This window comes from Crocodylus siamensis, chromosome 10 (assembly GCF_052110815.1).
Source record: "Crocodylus siamensis isolate JL-2025a chromosome 10, ASM5211081v1, whole genome shotgun sequence".
Classification (NCBI taxonomy): domain Eukaryota; kingdom Metazoa; phylum Chordata; order Crocodylia; family Crocodylidae; genus Crocodylus; species Crocodylus siamensis.
The window spans coordinates 21,648,659-21,672,163 of NC_143404.1; the positions used below are offsets into that span (position 1 = coordinate 21,648,659).

The window sequence follows — 23,505 nt, forward strand, 5'->3', positions numbered from 1 at the left end:
ATTAATCCTCTTTGGAATCCTGACAATTCTTGGCTTGACTACAGCTATTATGAAAATGTAACATTATGACAATATCTCCACGCTAATTGTGTGAGTAATATATTAGTCCTAGGCTGCCAGTTTCATATATCTATATCATATAACATAAAAGCAATATATTATTACATGTAAATTAAGAAGACCTTTCTGAAAAAGAGCCCATAGAACTGTCATCTGTATCCTTTAGGTTTAATGACATTGCAAATATTTCCTCTGGTATCTGTCATTCTTTACATGGTATAAAATATTTTACTGTACCATTAACAAAGCTTAACACAAGAACCTACAAAAATTAATTGACCCTAATCACAATATTTCTTGTTAACATTTTTACTATCTCTTATTTAGAAAGAATTATCCATCTCAATTTAGTCTGTTCTTTATATGATGTAATTCATCCATGAAGATAAACTTATTTTTCAATTAAATTCTTTGGAACTAAAACTTATTTACTTTGAAGTTGTACAAAGAATGTAAGAGGAAAACATGCCTAATGAGATGCATCTTTTGTGGCTTTGTACTATCTCTTAAAAATAACCGATGAATCAATCAACTCTCTCCTTTATGCTACTTTATGCTACTTTAATCTATGCTGGCTGGACAGGATCACAAATACCAAAATTACTCCACTCTAACAGAATTTCTAGGAACTCACCAATACACTGAACAATTATTGAAAGCATTTAAACCAAAGCTGTATGTGAATGTTTGCTCCATGGAAGAAAATGGATCTTGGGAGATCTTTACTTGCAAAAACACCCTAAAAACCAAAGCAGCATAAAGCAGCTTTAAGAAACAGAGTAGAATATGGGGTAAGCTTACAATAAAATGCAATGTCTAGATTAAAGTAATAAAATATAATTAAGTGTGTAATAAAAGAAACATGAAAAGGAACCTTTGAAGTTGCCGCTCATTTCTTCCTGAGTTTTCTGTGCTTCCTGACTTGTAGGGTACAACTGAAAGAAAATCTACATCTGTTACAAAGGTCTTTATAGTCTCAACTGACCACATGAAAATGTGCTATAGTTATCCAACTTAGGGACATTCCTAAGGTCTACCAAAGTGGCTTTTACTTCCTAAAATATGTAAGGGTCTACTTCATTGGCTGTTATGCTTAGTATACAAGAAACTCTATTTAATGGAGAACTTATATGAGCAGCATTCAAGATGCCTTTTAAACCAATAAACATTTTTGTGGGGTTTTCCTTGACACATGCAGCCCATCTAGGAATTTAATATGGTATTTTCTGTTGTACCCCTTTAACTGAATGTATCACTATATCTAAGCTTGTATATTTTTTCTACTCTTAAGGATGTGATGTGAATCTGTATAGTCCACAGTTATAGGAAACAAACTATTATTGTGTGGCCAGTGTGCATACAAATGAGAATGTTTTGCAAGGATTTGGCTTCTTTCTTGGGGAATCAAACAGGGGGCTCTGGGAATTTTGAGGTCCCTGAATATTCCCCCAGTTCCTGGTTGGATTCCCCAGCTCTCTGATCCCTTCCCCCAGCTCTTCCCAGGGGGTGCGGGTCCCCGGATGATGCGAAATGACAGCAGGCTGCCACTGCTGGTTGGGACTGGTGCTGGGTGCAGCCCATGCCAAGTGCCAGAAAGCCTGCTGCTGCTGCTGGCCCCAGCTGGAAGTGGCAGCCTGCTGTCATCCTACGTGCAGATCCAGCGGCCTATACCCCCAAGAGGGCTACAGGGCTGGGCAAGATTCCTCCTAGGGGGTTGGGACCCTGGATCTGCATGAAGGATGACAGTATGCTGCCACTGTCAGCTGGGGCCAGCAGCAGCACCTGAGTCTGCCTGGCGCTACCCGTGTCAAGCGCTAGGAAGAACCCAGAGCTGGCACTGTTCCGAGCCAGCAGCAGCAGCATGCTGTCATCCTGCATGTAGATCCAGGGACCTGCACCCCCTGGGAGGATTCTGGCTCAGCCCCACAGCCCTCCCAGGGAATGCAGGCTCCTGGATCTGCGCACGGGATGACAGCAGGGTGCCGCTGCTGGCAAGTGATATGAGTTTTACTTTGAACAGTTTGAGATGCAGTTTCCCAGAAACCTCTATATGCTTATCTCTTGAAACATGGCACACTTCATGCCCTCAGAAGGCGCTACTATTCCTGCAATTTTCATCCAAATCAGGCAAGAAATGACAACGTTTTGGGCATTTTCATGATTCCCCATTACAGCCTATGGGCAAAATGTCGAAATGCATCAAAACAGTGAAACAGTTTCGACGAAACGAAATGGAATAGTGCTTCAAAATGAAATGAAATGAAACACTGTCCCTTCAAAATGGTGAAATGGAAGTTGAAACAAAATGATGCTGTTTGGTACAGCCCTAGTAGATAGTAGTAAATAGGACTTTTCCCACTGACTTTGGGCTCACTAGAATTTTACCCAGAATGTTCAGGAGTGGGCTAGACTGAGCATAGGCAGAGAAAATAAAGTGTGGAGCAAAGAAAGAGGAAATACTGCATAGTAGAGGAAACTTGGGCAGGAAGAAATGCCACATTCTTCACACTCCAAACAGATCAAGAGATCCGAGAGGACCCAGAAGAGGAGGAGACGCGTGCTCGTCATAGGCGACTCCATCCTGAGAGGTACGGAAGGGCCCATTTGTCGCCAGGACCCTTCAGCACGAGAGGTCTACTGCCTGCCTGGAGCTAAGATTCAGGATGTGACGGAGGTAATCCAGGCCAGGATCAAGCCCACCGATTACTACCCCATGGTCCTTATCCATGTAGGTACTAATGATGCGGCCAGGAGAACCCCCGATCACCTGATGGCAGACTACCAGGCTCTGGGCGGTGTGCTGAGGGAATTTGGTGCACAGGTGGTATTCTCTTCCATCCTACCAGTGAACAGACGCGGAAGACGGCATGAGAACTGCATCCGAGAGACCAACTGGCGGCTTCGGCAGTGGTGTCTCGAGGCAGGCTTCGGCTTCCTGGACAATGACCCACATATTACAACGAGGGACATGCTCAGCTGGGATGGGCTTCACCTGTCCCCCAAAGGTAAGCGTGTGTTTTCTTCCAGGTTGGCGGATCTCCTCTGGCGGGCTTTAAACTAGGCTCGTCGGGGGGAGGGGAAGATGAGGGTGGGGGAAGCTGTGGACCACCAAACCAGGTGGCACCCACAAGGACAGCCCAGCCTGAAGAAAGAGAGCTTTGGGAACGTGAAAGACAGGGGGTGGACAGCAATACGGCACAGGTAAGGAACGGGAAGGTTAGAGACAAAAAGCCCTTTAGGACTTGGAGCGAGGGGGTAGCAAAAGCACCAGTCACAGGGCTCAAGTGCCTATATACTAATGCTAGGAGCATGGGGAACAAGCAGGATGAACTAGCGCTCCTGGTTGCACTAAACGACTACGACTTAGTGGGGCTGACGGAAACCTGGTGGGATCCATCCCACGACTGGGCAGTACATATTGAGGGCTATAGATTGTACAGAAAGGACAGAGTGGGGAAAATGGGGGGAGGGGTTGCGCTCTATGTTAAGGAGCAATATACATCAACCCTCATCAAGACAGAATCAAAGGATGAGGAAGTAGAAGGACTGTGGGTTAGGCTACATGGGGGGCAAGGAGAAAAGGATTTGGTGGTAGGGGTCTGCTACTGACCCCCACATCAAGGGGAAGAAATAGATTTGGGGCTCCTGAGGCAACTCTCAGAGACCACAAAAGCTAAAGAGGCGGTGGTCATGGGGGACCTAAACTACCCGGACATCTGCTGGGAGACACAGACAGGAAAATCCCACCGCTCACGCAGGTTTCTAACCTGTGTACAGGACCTCCACCTGACGCAGGAGGTACATGGTCCCACTAGGGGGAATGCCTTACTGGATCTGGTATTGGCAACGGGGGATGACATAGCAGGGGACCTACAGATCGGTAGCCATCTGGGGGACAGTGATCACCTAAAAGTACAATTCAACATAAGGCGTCGAGTGGGTAAGGTAACCAGTAGGGTGAACGTGCTGGACTTTAGGAAAGCTGATTTCAGCAAACTCAGGCGATTAGTGAAGGATGCACTGCAGAGTAGTAGTTTTGAAATGATGGGAGCCCAAGAAGGGTGGCTGTGCCTTAAGGAAGCTATCCTTCTCGCACAAAGTGAGACGATCCCCGTGCGAGGTAAAAGAGGGAAAGGGGCCAGGAGGCTTCCCTGGCTGACCAGAGAAATCCAGGGCAGACTAAGGGCCAAAAGGGGAGCACATAAAAAGTGGAAACAGGGAGAGATCACCAAAGAGGAATATACCTCTTCTGCTCGTGCTTGTAGGGAGGCAGTTAGACAGGCCAAAGCTACCATGGAGCTGAGGATGGCAACCCAAGTAAAAGACAATAAGAAATTGTTTTTTAGATATATAGGGAGTAAAAGGAAGGCCCAGGGAGGAATAGGACCCCTGCTAAATGGGCAGAAACAATTGGTGACGGACAGAGGGGACAAGGCTGAACTCCTCAACGAGTTCTTCGCCTTAGTGTTCCTAAGCAAGAGGCATGACAAGTCTCTCACTGGGAGTGTAGGGAGGCAGCAGCAAGGCACCAGACTTCCATGCGTGGACCCTGAGGTGGTGCAGGGTCACTTGGAAGAACTGGATGCCTTTAAGTCGGCAGGCCCGGATGAGCTCCATCCGAGGGTACTGAAGGCACTGGCCGACATCATTGCAGAGCCACTGGCGGGAATATTTGAACGCTCGTGGCGCACGGGTCAAGTCCCGGAGGACTGGAAAAGGGCCAATGTGGTTCCCATTTTCAAGAAGGGGAGGAAGGAGGACCCGGGTAACTATAGGCCAGTCAGTCTCACCTCCATCCTTGGCAAAATCTTTGAGAAAATCATCAAGGCTCACATTTGAGAGCCCGGCAGGACAAATTATGCTGAGGGGAAACCAGCACGGGTTCATGGCAGGTAGATCGTGCCTGACCAATCTAGTCTCTTTTTATGACCAGGTCACAAAACGCCTCGACGCAGGAGGAGGGGTGGATGTTGTATACTTGGACTTCAGGAAGGCCTTTGATATGGTATCCCACCCCATACTGGTGAACAAGTTAAGGGGCTGTGACTTGGATTACTGCACAGTCCGGTGGGTGGAGAATTGGCTGGAGGGTCGCACCCAGAGAGTTGTGGTGGATGGGTCAGTTTCGACCTGGAAGAGTGTGGGCAGTGGGGTCCCGCAGGGCTCGGTGCTTGGACCGATACTCTTTAATGTCTTCATCAGCGACTTGGACGAGGGGGTGAAATGTACTCTGTCCAAGTTTGCAGACGACACTAAGCTATGGGGCAAAGTGGACACGCCGGAGGGCAGGGAACAGCTGCAAGCAGACCTGGACAGGTTAGACAAGTGGGCAGAAAACAACAGAATGCAGTTCAACAAGGAGAAATGCAAAGTGCTGCATCTAGGGAGGAAAAATGTCCAGCACACCTACAGCCTAGGAAATGACCTGCTGGGTGGCACGGAAGTGGAAAGGGATCTTGGAGTCCTAGTGGACTCCAAGATGAACATGAGTCGGCAGTGTGACGAAACCATCAGAAAAGACAATGGCACTTTATCGTGCATCAGCAGATGCATGACAAATAGGTCCAAGGAGGTGATACTTCCCCTCTATCGGGCGCTGGTCAGACCGCAGCTGGAGTACTGCGTGCAATTCTGGGCGCCGCACTTCAAGAAGGATGCGGATAATCTGGAGAGGGTCCAGAGAAGGGCCACTCGTATGGTTAAGGGCCTGCAGGCCAGGCCCTACGAGGAGAGATTAGAGAAACTGGACCTTTTCAGCCTCCGCAAGAGAAGGTTGAGAGGCGACCTGGTGGCTGCCTATAAGTTTGTCAGGGGGGCACAGAAGGGAATTGGTGAGTATTTATTCACCAAGGCGCCCCCGGGGGTTACAAGAAATAATGGCCACAAGCTAGAAGAGAGCAGATTTAGATCGGATATTAGGAGGAACTTCTTCACAGTTCGAGTGGCCAAGGTCTGGAACGGGCTCCCAAGGGAGGTGGTGCTCTCCCCTACCCTGGGGGTCTTCAAGCAAAGGTTAGATGTGTATCTAGCTGGGGTAATGTAGGCCCAGCACTCTTTCCTGCTTATGCAGGGGGTCGGACTCGATGATCTATTGAGGTCCCTTCCGACCCTAGCATCTATGAATCTATGAATCTATGTGCCAGCAAATTCGAAGCTAATCAATCCTAGGAAAGTTGCATCTTTCAATCAAAAATCTAACTGATCTAGTTGAACCAGTGCAGACCCTTAATGTAGACACCCTTCAACCAGATTCCCCCTTGCTTAAACTGATTTAGCTTGTCATTAAACAACAAAATTGAATTAAATCGTCTTAAGCAAAGATTAAACCTACTTAAAGGGTCTACTGCTGGGGATTGCACTAGTTTAACTAGATCAGTTTGGTTAAACCAGTGCAACTCTTCTAATGCAGACCTAACCTTAAAAGAGATAAAATAGTTAGACGTAAGGAAAAGAATAAGTAAAACACATATGTTTTGTGCTTTCTTACAAAAGTTCACTGGAAAAAATAGTATAAAAAAACACAAGACTTCCCTAAGAGGTGGTACATAACAGAAGGAGGACCTAACATTTTTGCAATCTTGATCCACATCTTTTGGCTAAATTCAAGATAGAAATTTCTCCTACTGAAACACTTAATTTTTTCACTGATATTCATTACACTGTAATGTAATTGATTACACTTGTGATGCACTGATTACAGTTGTCATATTCATTCCCCCCAAAAGCCCTCCAAACCAAAGTCTCTCAGAGAAGGTGGTTGGGGAGGTCTTCAGTGGAGCCATTGGTTGGAATATAATGAAGAAATGAAAAAAAATGGTATGTCTAGTGTCATCTCGCCTGCTCTCCTCAAACACTCCTCAGATATGCTGACACAGGAGTGTAAGCCATTGGCAAAAACTTAGTGTTGCTTGTCAGTCAGTATAAACAACAGCACAGCCAGTCTTAAGAAAGACAAGGCTGTAAGAGGTTTTCTGACACTTTCCTCATACTTCAACCTCTTGTTCAGAATAGAACTGACATAGGAGGGAAGCTGCCCAAATATATATATTTTTTTTAACTTCTGGCTCTAAGATATGTAGATAACAATTTCCTATAAATGTTTTCAACAGAGGTGATAGCTGGACTGTAACACTTCCTACAGCAAGATAAAACATCATCATTCTCTTATCAGTAGTTCCAAAAGGGTCTTTTCTCTCAATTTCCTATAAAGTACCAAATGTTTGGCTATAGGATTCCCAGCGGTTCTATAAACTCACATACTTCTCTGAAAAAAAAGGAAGGGAGGTTTCTGCATAAATGCAAAAGTCCCTTAAAAGTTCATCTGTCTTTCACTTATCAAGAAAAATTGTTGAAGCATTTTTTTTAAATGTCAGGTTTTTGAAATGCAGTCTCAAGAGAAAACCCCATGTCAAGAAAGGAAAATATAGTTAGCAGCTGCAACTTTTCTCATATGACATATGTATATTGACAGACTCTGCCAAAATAATCATGCACAGAACCTCATTGAGATGTGTCAGGTACATTCTATAGTCTGCTCTTTCTAAAGTAAAAAAAAAAAAAAGAGACTCTAGCTGTGCATTCAGAAAAGATATATCATTCCTTCCAAATATGGAGAAAGTATAACTACCTTTCCGTTCAGAAATGAAACATACACTTCTGAGTTCTCTCATATTTATAGCTCATGTGTAAGATTAATTGAGGTATTTGAACATTTGTTTTCTCATGGCATCTGCCCAAAACTGAGAGACACCACAGACTGATTGCCACAGGGTGCTATAATAGTGTTGATTACAAGCCCTCATAACTTCTTATGCTTTACAGACAGGAGTTTTTCAGTGACCAATGCCTAGGTCAGATCACTGAGGTAATACCAGCACCTGGGATCCATTCTGCTCTAATACTACAAACAAATCTACATGTAGTTCTTTCCTTCTTGTTTGATCTTGAAGTCTCCTTCTGGCCCTACAACATGCTTCCCATCTGTTCATACAGATGGCATCTTCAGCAAAGTCAAAAGATCTGGTATCCCAAACTACTTCTTTATTCAATCCCTTCTACTAGCCCAGCTACCCTCTAGAATAGTAAAAGTGTGAGTGCCCTACATACTACGATTAAGAGGGAAAAGGAACTAAGAAAAGATGAGAAAAAGAGTATAGATTTTTTTTCATACAGAGAGATAATTTATTAGAATGGAAAAGTGCATTTTGCACCAGATGGGATTTTATTATCATCAGATGGCTACCTGACACATCATTCCCTATGATATTAACCAATGATGGTGAGAATGAAAACAATTGTTAGCTCTAGATGCTTCTCTAACTCTACTCTATCTCTGAAACAAAGCTTGAAATAGCACCGGTACTGTATCTCTTGTAAAATTTACATCATTTTTCTAAGCAGGCCTAAAGTACTACTGAAGTAAAACTTATCTGGGAGCCCTTCTGTACACACAGGGCCAGATGATATTTAGAATTCCAGATAAATGAAAAATACTTCTGATGGATGAGAGAAGAGCAGTTGAATTTTTATTTAAAGAAAAAAAAATTAGCTTTATTTTTTAGGATAATTTTTATTTTTCCCTGAATCCACCTCAACATTTCTGTAAAAGATGTGGTGTTGGATATTGAAGAGGTTCTGCCTCCCATTGTCATTCAGGTTCACAGCTCTGGAGTGCTCCTGGAGAAATTCAACCTGCTGGTTTTGACATATATGGCTCTAAGTGGTCTGGGCCTTGCATATCCAAGAGACCACCTGCTGCCCTATGAGCCAGGTCAGCCAAGAGCACACCATACTTATTGCTGATGGGGCGTCCAGAAGATAATACCAATAAAAACTACAGGAAAAAAAAAAGCAAAACCAAAAATGCATCAGATCAAGGGAAGAAGACTTCAGAGTCTTTAAATTAAAAAAGATTTTTGTGGCACTTGATGATCCTTTGTTTACTGCAAATTCTCCCCTCTTCCCTTGATTGAATCCTTTTGTAAATTTGTTCCTATAAGCAAAGAGTTGGAAAATTATGGTTTTGGGGAGAATAAAACAGTTTTGCATCCATAAAACAATCTTCCCAAGGTGCATATGAAGGCTGGTATTTTGTAATCCTTCATTATAATGCTTGGCATTTATGTATCATTTTATGGGATCAGAGCACTTTGCAAACCAATTAATTAATCTTCACAACCCTCCTGTGAGGAAGGTAGGTATTACTATTCCAATTTTATAAATGGAACAACTGACAAAGAGGAGTTACATAATTTGCTTAATATCACAGAGGGAGTCCAAGTCTCATGGCTTCCAGTTCACTGATTAACAGAAATAATAGTAGTAGTAACTTTATGGTTAATTAATCATAGTCTTTGATGAGGCTGCTCATGTAAGTAAAGACACCAGGATCTGGCCCATAAAAATCTGTAACTACAGATGACAGCTTTTTTAATTAACAGTAGATATACAACTACTTCTATTATGCAATAGTTTGGGATTCAAAAGGACAGAGTCCATTCCCAGCCCTGGATCTGATTCACTGCCTGTTCTCTCACCCCAGGGATGTTATAAGAACAGGTAGCAGTAGTTTGTTTACAAAGTATTCTGAACCTATGAAGTAGTATATACGTGGCAAGTGTTTTTATTAGGGATTTCAAGGCATCGCTATTCCTGACAGCTGACTATGTTCACTTTCAGTTTGAAGTTTTATGGTTATAACATCTATCCTTGCAATCATGTTCATCCAGTTCTCTGATAAAGGCCCAGTCTCAAAAGAGTCCTGTGAACATTCTTTGAGAAGCCTTATACTTTTGCAACTACCAGAATTTGTATCCAGAAACCCCAAACTGAAAATTAGGTAATTGTAACTGAAAGAATTTCTGAGAAAATGTTGGTTTCGGATATATACGAACATGTTATTGCTCCATGTTCAAAATTTCAAATGCCTGGTAGTTTTTAAATTGCCTTGGTAGAGACAAAATGAGATGTTGAAATCCCTATCTAACATTGCACAACTAAAATTCTCACAATCGGTGATGAGAAATTGTTTTTTTTATATATATATTTTCCATATATGTGGAAAATTTCTCATCACAAATTGTGAGAATTTTAGTTGTGCAATGTTAGATAGGGATTTCAACATCTCATTTTGTCTCTACCAAGGCAATTTAAAAACTACCAGGCATTTGAAATTTTGAACATGGAGCAATAACATAATTATAATTCTGACCAACAGCGCTTATGGAGTAGCGAACAAGAATTTCCAGCTGAGCGGTAGAAAGCCGTTTCCAGCTTTTTACAGCTGTTTTTCCTGCTGCTTCCAAATCCATTATCTTTCCTAAACTGTAAAGACAAAATCATCTTTCCAATAACATCTTGTGTGAACAATTCACCTCTGAATTAGTATGTCCCTCTAAGGACTTATAATAATTTAGGAATGAGCTTTTTATTCTTTTCAATACATTTTGCAGATAATGAGCTGCATCTAAGAAGTTAAACTGCTAAAGAATGTGATAATACGTGAGTTATTAATGTAGCATAAATGGTTGAGATGTCAAATGGAAACTTATTTTGTCTGTACCATTTCTTTGCATGCATTGAAAACTGGAGGGGAATAATGAAGAGACTGTAGAACTTAAGAAATACTTCCAATTCACATCACTAAATGCTAGTAACAAGAAAAAAAGAGAGGACAAAGTAATACTACTGTGTTCATAATTCTACCTTCTAATAACAACTATAAAGTTGTGATGAAGCCAGCTTTTCTAATGATTAGGAATTGCTGTCAGTTTGCCTGGAAACCCATAGTTGGAGCCTTAAAATTAATGTTAAGTTAGGTCTCTGGATGTAAAACTGTTGGGCACTGGAGAAGCAGCTTATGGTGGGGAAATGGAGGAACTTATGCCCCCCATTTCTATTCCATCCATACTTAATCCTGCTCTTTTCAACTGCCTTTCTCCATTCCAACCCTCCTCTCTCTTAGGAGATCCTCAAAGAACATTCTTCACCATCAAGCAGAGGGAAATTTGCATGATGTAGAAAACTCAAAGGGTCTCTCCACTTACTCATTTAAAATATTATGATACAGAAATGCCTCAAAAGTTCCAAACAGGCTGCAGGATCAAGAAATTCATAAGTTTTAAAGACAAGTACCAGTCCAACAGGACTGACAGAAGCACTGAGATTCAATATATTTTTCTTTGTTAAGTTTTGAAATAAGAAATCAGGAAGAAGGCTATGAAATGTCCAACTACTGATTCTTTCTGTCACTAGTACTACATGTGGTCACTGCAGTACAGGGCAGGCCAATGTCTAAGCAGATGGGGGCAGCATGTTGAGCAGCCTGCACCACTGGGGCCACACCGCTGAGAGCCACAGGCAGCACCACACTCCCCTCATGACCACTGCATTGTGTGGGTAGTGAAAGGGGAAAAGGTGGCTGGATAGGAGCCTGGGCCTGTTGAGGTTGCCAAGTGGACAGTCCTGGTCCTGGTATAACGTGCAATACAATTTTAGCCAAACTGGATTCATTAGTCAAAGCACATACAATTACATATATTGCATAACAAAGCATTAGCTAAGTTTCCATAAAACAAGTGTTTGCCATTTTTGTAGATTAGAATATTTGCTTCATTTGAGTCCGTATATTTGTTTGTATCCACAGTATGAAATTCACTTTTCTGTACTCAACTCTCTGCATAAGATCACCATACTAATTGATTATTAATCATTCTAAATCCCATGTCTCTAGGTTCTACTGATGTTCCACACAAATCAATGAAACATCAAAGTATGCAGAACTTGGTACGTTTTGGCAACCAAAGAGAAATTTTCTTGACAGATGGACCATGTAATCCTAGCAGCAGTCAAGCAGCTCATACAATGGGGAAAAAAAATCCTGCTACTTATAGAGGCTGTGTTATAAAGACCATCAAAACATGTAATACAACCTCATTATAAAACCCCCCCCACTGGATTGGAAGAATAAACCATTAAAGGGAGGTGTTATTATAATGTTATAATGTATTATAATAATGAAACATTTGGTTCTTGCTGCTGAGTGGTTAAAAGTTGTAGTGTATCTCCAAAAGACACCCACTTGCTTTAATTGAAACACTAAGATCCATCTAAATTTTTCACCTTCTTTCTAAAAACCTTTATAAACTCCAGTATTATTTGAAAACAAATGTCTTTTTGTGGAGGGAAATATACAGCCACAAATCTTATCCTTTTTTGAAACATAAATATTTATTTTTAGAAGGCTAATGGCCAATTGGTATCCTGTTGACTATTTACCACCTACAACTGGCTATGTCTCAGTTCAGTCTTTTATGTAATATCCAATGGTAAATGCTTTAAGGGATGGAATTCAAGGATAAAAGTAACTAAAATCTGGGATGTCAACATTTATTATTGACCATCTTTTTTTCTGTCTTCCTTCCAATGACAGGGCAAGCCAGGTAGTTACAAAAGTGCCTCCTGGCCCCTGTCAAGTCTAATCAGAAGTTATATACATCTGATCCCATAATACATACAGGTGGTACTAGAAAAACCTAAAGGTGAACAAAGTCAAAGGATTGTCAGGCACCAAAGAATAAGAAGGTGAAAGAATGGGAAGGCCAGATTTATATTTTCTAAATTAGCACTATCTTGATAAAATGAAGGCAACATAGAAAAACACGGACATATAGAAACATACACAGCTCACACGTTTGTTAAAAAGAGGGTTCAAAATCACAATAAATTCCTCTTTTATGAGGTAAGAGCATGTTATTGGATGGGCCAGAAATAAAATCAAGTAAATTACTGCAGCAACAGTAACACTATTTAAAAAAAAAAAGTAATGTGTTCTTTTAAGGCATGTGGACATATGGATCATAGATGGGCATTCAAATATATTACCACTTCACACTTTATATGATTTTGATTAATTTGTTAAATAACCTTCTTATGTAATAGTGGTTTAAAAGACTACAAGCTGCAGTATTTAATACCAGAATGCTAGAATGATTCATGACAAATGTCACAAATTTCCAGTTTACAATGAGTCTTGCAATTAAAAAACACAAAACACAACCATCCCCCACACCCTCAAAAAAACATATTCACCTTGCGAAAAAGTCCAACAACTATTAGCAGAAAATAGAGATATTTCTACGAAAGTGCTAAAGGTTTATTTGAGGATAATTATGAACTTTAAAAGTATATGTAATGTTACAGACGAAAAGCCCATAAGTTATTCAGTCTTCTAAAAAACCTGTTAGATGCAATCAAAATGACTCAGACATAAGGAATATATATATATTTTAATATTGTATATGGTGATTTTAAATGTTTTGATTTTCTTCCAGATCTTAACACATCATGAAATCAAAAAAACAAACCTAAAATACAAAAAAACCCAAAACCTAACATAATACAATCATCTTTTCTAGTTTTATTTCTTATTGGTGATTTCTTCCCTTATTTTCAGGATGGAAACAGTAAGGTTTTATCTATAAATTGATAAGCATTCCTACATGTACATTTGTATTTGTAGGACTTTTAAACAAAATCATTCCTCCACCACACCTGAAGTCAAGACCTTTGTTGAATGCAAAAGGTAACACCAAGAACTCGACCAATAACATAGCTTTTAATCAGGTAAAAAGGCATATGGACCAGCACACAGGAATTGTTACAGTTAAGAACCATATCATTAGTGCTCCAATTTATATAAGTGAGCATAAACATTGCCTTATTATGACTGATGACCCTAATTTGAAAGTCTTCCCAGGGATAACATCTATTAGCATACTGTTGACCTGAAAGGCCACACATACTCTATGTTGTTCAGCCATTAACAAAGATCACTGAGCTAGAATCTAAATTCAAAAAAGTAAGCAAGGGTACCTTGAAGCTAAAAAAGGTTAGCAGCAGGGGCAATGCCTAACCCTGTTGTGCCCTGCTCTTTCCACTGTTTGCAGCCTTCCCACCTGCAGTCTGTACTGCATGGGACAAGGGCAGCCCGCACCAGTGAGGCTGCTCTTACAGAGTCTCACAGGCCAGCAATCACCTCCACAAACCTTCTTACTGACCTCAGGAGCCTGGGAGAAGTGGAGGGGATGATTAGGGATGCAAAGAGTGTCTGTGGCTCTCTGAATACCAACCCGTGTGCACAATCACCTGCAGCGGAGCGTGCTGTGGGAGCATGGGAGGTAGGCAGAACACGGTTTGAAATCTTCAGAGAAGTAGCCACAGTTGGGGTAGCTGGGGTAGGCTCAGGGAGCTGGACATGGGGAGGAAAGCATTTTACCTCCTCACACAGGGGCTAGACACTCTGGTTGAGGGATCTCAAAGCACTCTGCTTGATAATCATCGTCCTAGGTTGTATCAGTTTTGCACAGTTGAGCCCAGGATATTTACTGGCTGGTATTTTAACTGTATCATAGTACCCCATGTTATTTTGGTTTCTAACCAAACAGTGGAGAACACTGTCAAAGAAAGAAATCTTAAAAGCGGGGTCTCTTTTTTGAGTTGTGTGCCTCTACACAACTGAGGTGTCACAAGACTGCATTTATTAAGGGAAACTGCTGCAGACATTCTTCCCACAGAAATGCAAAAGTACAAATGATATACAACATGACTGCAAGAAAATGAAACTAAAAAGAAGAACCAAAATGCTTATTGTTTACACTGTAAAATAGAAAAAGACTTGATTTAACCTAGCCTCAAGAAAAGGAGGATTATCTCGACCCAGAACAAGCAATGGAGCAATGAAGCATGAAGCTAGTGTAGCTGAAAGTAGAGTTGAACTTATTACACATCATTTTATTCACATTATTTTTTTGCAAAATTGTATGTGTGTGTATATAAGTAGACAGATAACTATCTATCTATATCAATATATAGTGCTACATGTCAATATATAGTGTTACATATTAATATGTATATGTGTATCTATATATAGATATATTTTACAAATATTGCATCCATTTTGAAAAAAAGTGAGCCAAAAGCCTCTACAACGTCCCTAATTTTTGGTAACAAAACCAAATAAAAAGGCCAAGATTGTGTTGTTTGGTTTCTGAAAATTGAAGAACTTGGACAAACTTATTTTCAAAAGCTTATGAAGAAGAATCTTCTCAGAACCCTTTCATGTAAACAAAATTAGTTTTTCAAACACCTTTGCTTATCATGCACAAAAATTTCCTAAAAAGGATACTGTAGTTTTTATTAAGCAATCAAGTCAAGGTACTCTCTCAGAAATAGCAATGAAAAATTTATAAACGCTGAAAATGTCAAATCTTATTTTTAGTTTATCATTGATTTGTGGAAGACTTATAAATATGAAGTTTTAAGTATCTTGTTGAATTGAAAACATTGGCAAAACCTTATCCAAGATCTTGCTACACTATGATATGAAAATGCTAATTTAACTCATGTTCGAGACTACACAAATTTATTTTAACTGTCTTTTTTGCAATGGAGAGACTCAAGTTTTTGCTATTTCCAAGAAGCAATAACCCCTACTTGCACCAAAAAAGGAAGGAAGGAAGGAAGAAAGAATGCCCTACCCCCCGCAGTAAACGTAAGACAAAACATTACTAATTAAAAACGGCATAGCTAAGCATCTAAGAATGTGATGAGCACAACAAAGTTTTTTCTTATCCAGAAAGCACACTACTAACAAAAAAAACACACTAATTTTAATATACGTGCATTAGAAACTAAGAGTGACTGTAAGTTACACCGGATTGGTAGTTATAAACCTACCAACAGCAAACAGTTTCTAACAGCCAGCAACGCAATACCTAGTTTGCATTAATATTCCAACAAGGCACATCAACTACAGTAGAATAAATTGTTCTGATTTCCGTCAGCAAAAAAGAGAACTGAACTTTGCAGTTTTCATGCAATTTCCTACCAATTTCATGTTTCATTAGAAATCATACACCACTGCAATTACAGATACAATTTATATAACTACCCCACTAAGAATGTATTTCATGTAGGTCACATTTTTATTCTCTATCACATATAGCTAGTTGTTATGATTTGTTGCAGCACTTACACTAGGTTTTTGTTTTTGGTGGGGGGGTGGCTGGTGAAATACTCTACTCAGACAGTAAAGAAGAGGCAGGACTATACAGTAAATTGAACGTGGATCTGGGAATCCAGCCGAAATGTGCTTCTTTATCCCATCCCCACCAGTCAATAATTAAAATGGCATGCCTAAATAAGCAAACATAATTGTAGAGAGAAAATGAGTTAGGCACAAACATTAGTTATAAACTGACTGCAATAAAGTCTGCTGCAATTAGAAATCACCTATAAAATCAAGTTGTCCCCCAAATACTCTTCTATACATATGTTCTTCTATACAATACACACTGTATTAGTAAGCTGTACTGTCATTTCTCTCACTTTCTTTTATGTGCTCCTTACCCTTTATATTCTGTTAATGTATCTATCTTTTTCCCCATAGCCCTTTCATTCCTCTGGTTTGCTTTTCTCAAACCTTTATTTTTTTTTGTAAAGGACAAGATGCATATTTCCCCTAATTATTCTTAAGCACTGAAAACACAGTAATTTTCTCAATAAAAAAACTTGCTGTGTATAATCCTGTAGTCACTTGAACTGGTTAAGCAAGGCCACATTCAAACCACTGGCTGTATGTACTGTCTCTTAAGCCATTATTGCCAAAGAAATCAGAGGAGGAATGAATTCTGATGGTCTTCTCCTGGACTACACACCCCACCTTCCTTTCTCTCTGCTCACCTTTTCCTTACAATCTATTCTGCTTCTTTAAAGCTCTGTTCTAACTCAACTTCTTGCCTCTCTTTGCGAATACTTAAATCATCCTCCAAATATATTGTGAGTTCAGCCCTCCCTAAACCAAGATATAAGAGATTTTCCTACATTAATCTCGCATTTACATGCTTATTCTCTCTGTCCATGTCCTGGACGCTTTGGAAGACCCTGTACAATCCAGGAGGCATTTCTGTTATAATGCACTTGTTCAGCATTTCACCTTTCAAACTTTTTGGGGCAAGACTAAGTTATCTGGCATACTGTATAGCCTAACATATATACAGCTCGATGTGTTACCACTAATAAAACTGGTCATTCTGACTTGCCACAGTTGGACATGTTCAGCATGGACACGACAATTTTTAAGAAAGAGGAATCTGATGCAAATTTTCCTTTTGGTAATTAGTGTCCAAACAATTTAGAATTCCTTGCATGCTCATAGTATAAATGCTAACTGCACTCTTCATAAATCAACATGTATAAATTACACATGCTACTTGAAAGTACTTTGGCAGCTCTGTGCCTATTTTCTAGTTATCTGTATTGATTCTTCTTGGATTCACAATGCAGTAACTAATCAATATGGCAGTGTCCACACATTGTGTGGATTTTTGGTTTCCCGGGGACAACTGGCAGCAGTGCACCTGGCAACGTCTTTAGTTGTTCCTGGGGAATGCCTGTGCCATACATGCTCTGGCATGCAGCAAGTTACCCCAGGGTGGTAGGGAGGGCTGTGGGATGGCCCCAGCAACCTTACCTGGGGTTCTGGGGGACTCCCAGGGCTACAACAGCACCGATTCTGCTGCTTGGAGCCTGGCTGGGAGCTGCAGTGCAGCTCCGGATGGACTGGCTCCACTTTTAAGTGGAGCGTGCTACCCATGTGAGTAGCTACCCATTTTCCTCTGGAGAGGAATGCAGAGAGTGGAAACAGAGAACAACTCTTGCAGTGTGGAGAACAACTGAACATGTGGTGCCACAAACATATCTGCAGTGCCACATACTGCACAGCCACACTCATCTGGATGCTGCCTATAGGATTTTCCTTGGGATTTTTTTATTAATGAAGAAAGCACACTGACAGGTATTAAGACTGAAATCTTTCATCTATCCATGAAACAAATAGAAAAAAGATATTTTGGCTTATAAACCATCCTACATAGTTTAATGTGCCTCAAAGTAATTTCTAAGAGGTCACAGTTATTTCCATATCTACTGAATTCTTGGAGACTTTGCTGAAAAACTATGATTCTCAATAATTGGAGAGACATAGGATGTGGCCTAAAGAACTTGCTTCATATAGGCCACTGAATACCCCTGAAACAGTAACTACATTTGATCATAGTTTCATAGTTTGTAGGGTCGGAAGGGACCTGAGCAGATTTTCGAGTCCAACCCCCTGCCATAGCAGGAAGCAGTACTGGGGTCAAACGAGGTGTTCATCAAGCCTCCTCTTAAAGACCCCCAGGGTAGGAGTCGGCACCACTTCTCTTGGAAGTTGGTTCCAGATCCTAGCCGCCCTGACAGTGAAGTAGCACCTCCTGATAGCTAGCCTAAATCTACCCTCTGCCTGCTTGTGACCATTATTCCTAGTCATTCCTGGTAGTGGTTGCAGAAACAGGGACTCCCCCAATGCCTGCTGGTCCCCTCTGACTAGTTTGTAACAGGCCACTAGATTCCACCTCAGCCTTCTCTTGTGGAGGCTGAACAGGTTCAGGTCCCGTAGCCTCTCCTCATAGGGCCTGCCCTGCTGCCCCCAATCATGCGAGTGGCCTCCTCTGGAACCTCTCCATGTTGTCCACATCCCTCTTGAAGTGCGGTGCCCAGAACTGGATGCAGTACTCCAGCTGCGGCCTGACCAGTGCCGCATAGGGTGGGAGGATCACCTCCTTGGACCTGCTTGAGATGCATCTGTGGATGCATGCCAAGGTGTGGTTGGCCTTCCTAACTGCATCCCCACACTGCCGGCCCATGTTCATTTTGGCATCAATGATGACTCCAAGATCCTTTTCTGCCTCTGTACCAATGAGAAGAGAGTTCCCCAGCCTGTAGGTATGGTGCTGGTTCTTCCTCCCCAGGTGCAGCACCTTCCACTTGTCAGTGTTGAATGCCATCCTATTCTCGTCTGCCCATCCCTGTAACCTGTCTAGGTCTAATTGCAGTCTACTCCTCCCTTCTAGTGTACCCACATCCCCCCACATCTTAGTGTCATCCACAAATTTGAACAGGGTGCTTTTTACTCCTTCGTCCAAGTCACCGATGAAGATGTTGAACAGTGTGGGCCCAAGGACCGAGCCCTGTGGAACCCCACTGCCCACGTCCCTCCAGGCTGAAAATGACCCATCCACTACCACTCTCTGGGTGCGGCCCTCCAGCCAGTTGGCAGCCCATTTGATTGTGTAGGTGTTGACACCAGAGTCCCCCAGTTTCTTAACGAGAACGGGGCGAGAGACAGTGTCGAAGGCCTTCTGAAAGTCCAGGAAGTCACTGCTACCCCTGCATCTAAGAATTTGGTGATCTGGTCATAGAAGGCCACCAGGTTGGTCTGACAGGACCTGCCTCTAATGAACCCGTGTTGCTTGCCCCTAAATATAATCTCCCCTGCTGGCCCCTCGTGGACATGTGCCAGAATAATTCTCTCAAAAAGCTTGCCCAGGATTGAGGTAAGACTAACTGGCCTATAGTTTCCCAGGTCCTCCTTCCTCCCCTTTTTGAAGATGGGAACCACATTGGCCCTCTTCCAGTCCTCTGGCACCACACCAGAGCACCACAAGTGCTCATACAGCCGTGCCAGGGGTCCCGCAATGACCTCAGCAAATTCCCTCAGTATTTTAGAGTGGAGATCATCTGGACCAGCTGATCTGAATACATCCAGTTCCTCCAGAAGTTCCCTATTTCCTCACTAACCCTTGGCCTAGGTGTGCCTCCCCTGGGGTTTGAGGAGGGCCCGGATGGGGGGTGGCTGTTCCAGTCCCTGCTCAAGAAAATGGAGGCAAAGAAATCGTTAAATATGTTAGCTTTGTCATCTGGTGTGACAACCAAATTTCCTAGCATGTCCTGCAGGGGCCCCACATTACCCGGTACCTTCTTTTTGCCCCCAATGTATTTAAAAAAGGACTTCTTGTTGTCCTTGATCTGGGAAGCTCGTCCCAGTTCCATCTCCGCCTTGGCCTTCCTGACTGCCCCCCCTGCATCCCCGAGCAACTGCAGTATAATCCTCCCTGTATATCTTGGACTAGAAAAGAAATATAAAAAGATGCCAATGATATTACAGAACAAAAAAGCAAAAGGACTTTGTAGAAACATAGTTATTAGGGCTGTGCAAAATTTTGCCAGCAATTTCGTTTTGAGGCTGTTTCAACTAGTTTTGAGCTCGAAACAATGAAATTCAAATGAAATGAAAGGCTTCAAAACAGCTTCAAAATGAAACAAGAGTAGTCAAAACATTCTGAAAGTTTCTAAACATTTTGAGATTTGAAGTTGGGCTTCCTTGCAGCTAAAGAGAAACTAATGAGAGGGAGGGGGATGAGGAAGGAATTACTGTTCTGATATTGACATGTGTAGCTGGCCAGTGACAGTGATCCTTCCCTGAGGTCCCTTCCAATCCCAGTGCTCTGGGGGAGGGACAGAAAAACAGCATCAAAAGCATGGTTTGAACTGAGCTTTCTCTGTGCCTTCACACTTACAAGTGACACAAGTTTTGCTCTGAACAGTCTGAAGTGCAGTTTCCCAGAAACCCCTGCACCTATCTCCTTGAAACTTGGCAGGCTTCATGGCTTCAGCAGGGGCTACCATCCCTGCAGCTTTCACATATATAGTGAACCGCTGTTCTTAACACACACACACACACACACACACACACACGTCACAACTTTTACTTGTCAGTGCCTAAAGTGCAGTTTCCCCAAAACCTCTGCACTTATCTCCTTGAAAGCTGGCAGACTTCATGGACTCCACGGGGGCTACCATGCCTGCAGTTTTCACCTGCCTGTGCCTTAACACACACATGTGATATGGGTTTTGCTTTCAAGACTTTGAGGTGCAGTTTCCCAGAAACCCCTGTACCTACCTTTTTGAAATTTGTCATACTTCATGGCCTGGGAAGGGGCTACCATCCTTGCAAGTTTCATTGAAATCAAGCAAGAATGACAATTATAGGCAGTTTTGTGTTTCCCCATTATAGCCTATGGGCGAAACGTCAAAACAGCAAAACGGTTTTGAAAAAATGAAATGCAATAGTACTTTCAAAACAAGACAAAACTCGAAATAAAACACAATGTCCCATTGAAATGGCAAAATGGAAGTCAAAACAAAATGGTGTTGTTTTGACAGTCCTAATAGTCATACTCCATCTTTGCTTTGTTCAATAAGGGCAGGACAACATTTGGAAACATGTTTATAAAAGTGTGCTGCACTCCAACCATTGTAAGCAGAATGGTATGTAATATATTACCGTCTGAAGGAATTCTGTTCTATATGAACTACAACAAAAAGCCATGCCTTGCAATTGCCAAGCCTCTATATGACACAGTGAACATATTCCATGCTTTGCCATTGCTTTGCTTTTAACGTCTGATCCAGTTATCAATGTAAATGATATTAAAAAATACACATAAATCTTCCTAATCCAAATGTACCTCATGGATATGATGAACATTTTCCTTTATTAAGACACTTCCTAGTTTTTCCTGGGTATCTTCTTTCAAAAGTTATTTATATAATGAAGTATCTGACTAGCAATCAGTTTAGACATTGTATGTATTTTCCTTTTTTATTTGATCTCTCTCTATCTCTTTTTCTATTTCAGTTCCTTTAAGGAGTAGTTCTAACAATGACAGGAGGTTTTTAATGCAGAAATCTTATTCTAAAATGCTTCTATTGAGTCATCTGTAATTAAAACAAATATGTAAAGGCTAACTAAAAATTACAGCTAATTCTCTCAGATTATCCAAAATGATTTTTACAGTTTTATTGATCATCAAACATTTAAGTATAAGTCATTTGCAGCTGTTCGGAAGTATGATAGTGAAGAATATAAAAGAATCCTTATCTATCAGAAACTGTTATTAAAAAAAAAAGTTTTAAAATGGTGATACTGACCTCAGACCATACAGGACAGTCCCATCTGGATGCAAACGAATCATTCTGTTCTTCACAGTGACCCCATGTACAAACGACTTCTTGTCATTCAGAAAGTAGGTATCAGGAACCCAAAGCTGATCAGCTACTCTATTGTCCAGCGTAAGATTTAAAGGTATTACATTGTATGATAGCCGCTTATCCCTCCAAGCTTGCTGGAAGTACATTGTCAAGGTATAGTCCTGCGAAAATAAAAACAGGAAAACATATCTGCATTGAAAGAAGCTATACACACAGACTTATGAATTACAAACATATTAAAATGCAGTTGACACTTTGAATCTTCAGTTTAGTACTTCAGTCTGTCAGTATTTTCATAACCGTCCACATACAGCAGGAATACAAGAACAGTATATTACAGATCTAAAGTCTCAGACATGTTCCACCTTTCCCCCCCTCAATAAAATGACTATTTAAAGGTATCTACAATTTATAGAGCAGATTTTCATAGAATTTGATATGCCCTGTGTATTACAGAATACAAGAACTTCTGAGATTCTAAATGACTGCTTCTGCATCAAGTTGTGTGTTAAACTTTTGTCCCATGAAATTTACTGAATGTTAATGGTGTTACATGAGATGTGTATCAATACAAAATCATGCTTTAGAAACAAAGCCACCGTTTTCAGGTACTTTTCTAAATTAAAAAAAAATATTATGAGCTTGTTTAGATGCATTTAAATCACTGAAATAAATAGAAAGATTCTTAACTGCTTATCGGTATACTTAATTTTATGGATTAAGTAGTCTCCTTGAAGTAAATGACAAAATTCACCATATATGTGAATACTTATACATAAACGTTTGAAGGGTTAGGAGACCACTGATTTCTATAGTCTTTGAGGTAGTCCTTTAAATAACATTACTTTATAGATGTTGAAAAGAAAACATATTCAAAAGTTTAAACACTTAATTTCAAAAGGCACACAATATTAATTATATAATAAATATTCAATCCTCTCCCATATTAATTAACATAGAAATTGCCTGGTATACACATTCCTTCTCGCCATGACTCCCCAGGAGATAATTGCAAAATAGTAAGGAAGACCGGCATAATTTTTTTTTAAAAACACCAGCCTTTTTTCCCTTTTTTCAAAATAGAACCAGTCTCTAATCATTTTGGTTAAAAATTCAGGTTTCTTATGATTTGTAGTTCTTGCTTATAATTATTAAAGAAGTGTGATTATTGTTCCTTTGAGCAGACACAATCAGCGTAGTTTCCTTGATTACAAACATGCCTGGGATTTAGCAAATTCATTATATAATGAGGCCATGTGTCTATCTAGCAGCCTCAAAAAGTTCTGGACATGAAACCCATTCAATTTTGAATGCATAATAATATGCCATGACTATATCACATTATTTTTCCACCATTTGCAAATACAGAGAAACTTAAAAGATACTTTTGGATCAAACACAGGGTACGCTAAAACTATTACATTCATTTTTATTAAATTAATTTTATATCTGTATTTTAGACCACTGGTTCTCAGTGGTTTTAGATTCCATGCACCTCTTTGAGAATGCCAGCTC

General features: G+C 40.8%; 1 protein-coding gene across 4 annotated transcripts in view; it reads right to left on the minus strand.

The window, feature by feature from the left end:
- GABRB2 (gamma-aminobutyric acid type A receptor subunit beta2) overlaps window positions 1-23,505 on the minus strand; it is a 286,336-nt gene that overhangs the window by 142,080 nt on the left and 120,751 nt on the right. For all 4 annotated transcript variants that reach the window (XM_090064795.1, XM_090064796.1, XM_090064794.1 and 1 more), the window contains one exon: window positions 21,931-22,151. In XM_090064795.1, the coding sequence (XP_089920921.1) occupies window positions 21,931-22,151 (221 nt within the window). The remainder of the gene's footprint in view (window positions 1-21,930; window positions 22,152-23,505) is intronic.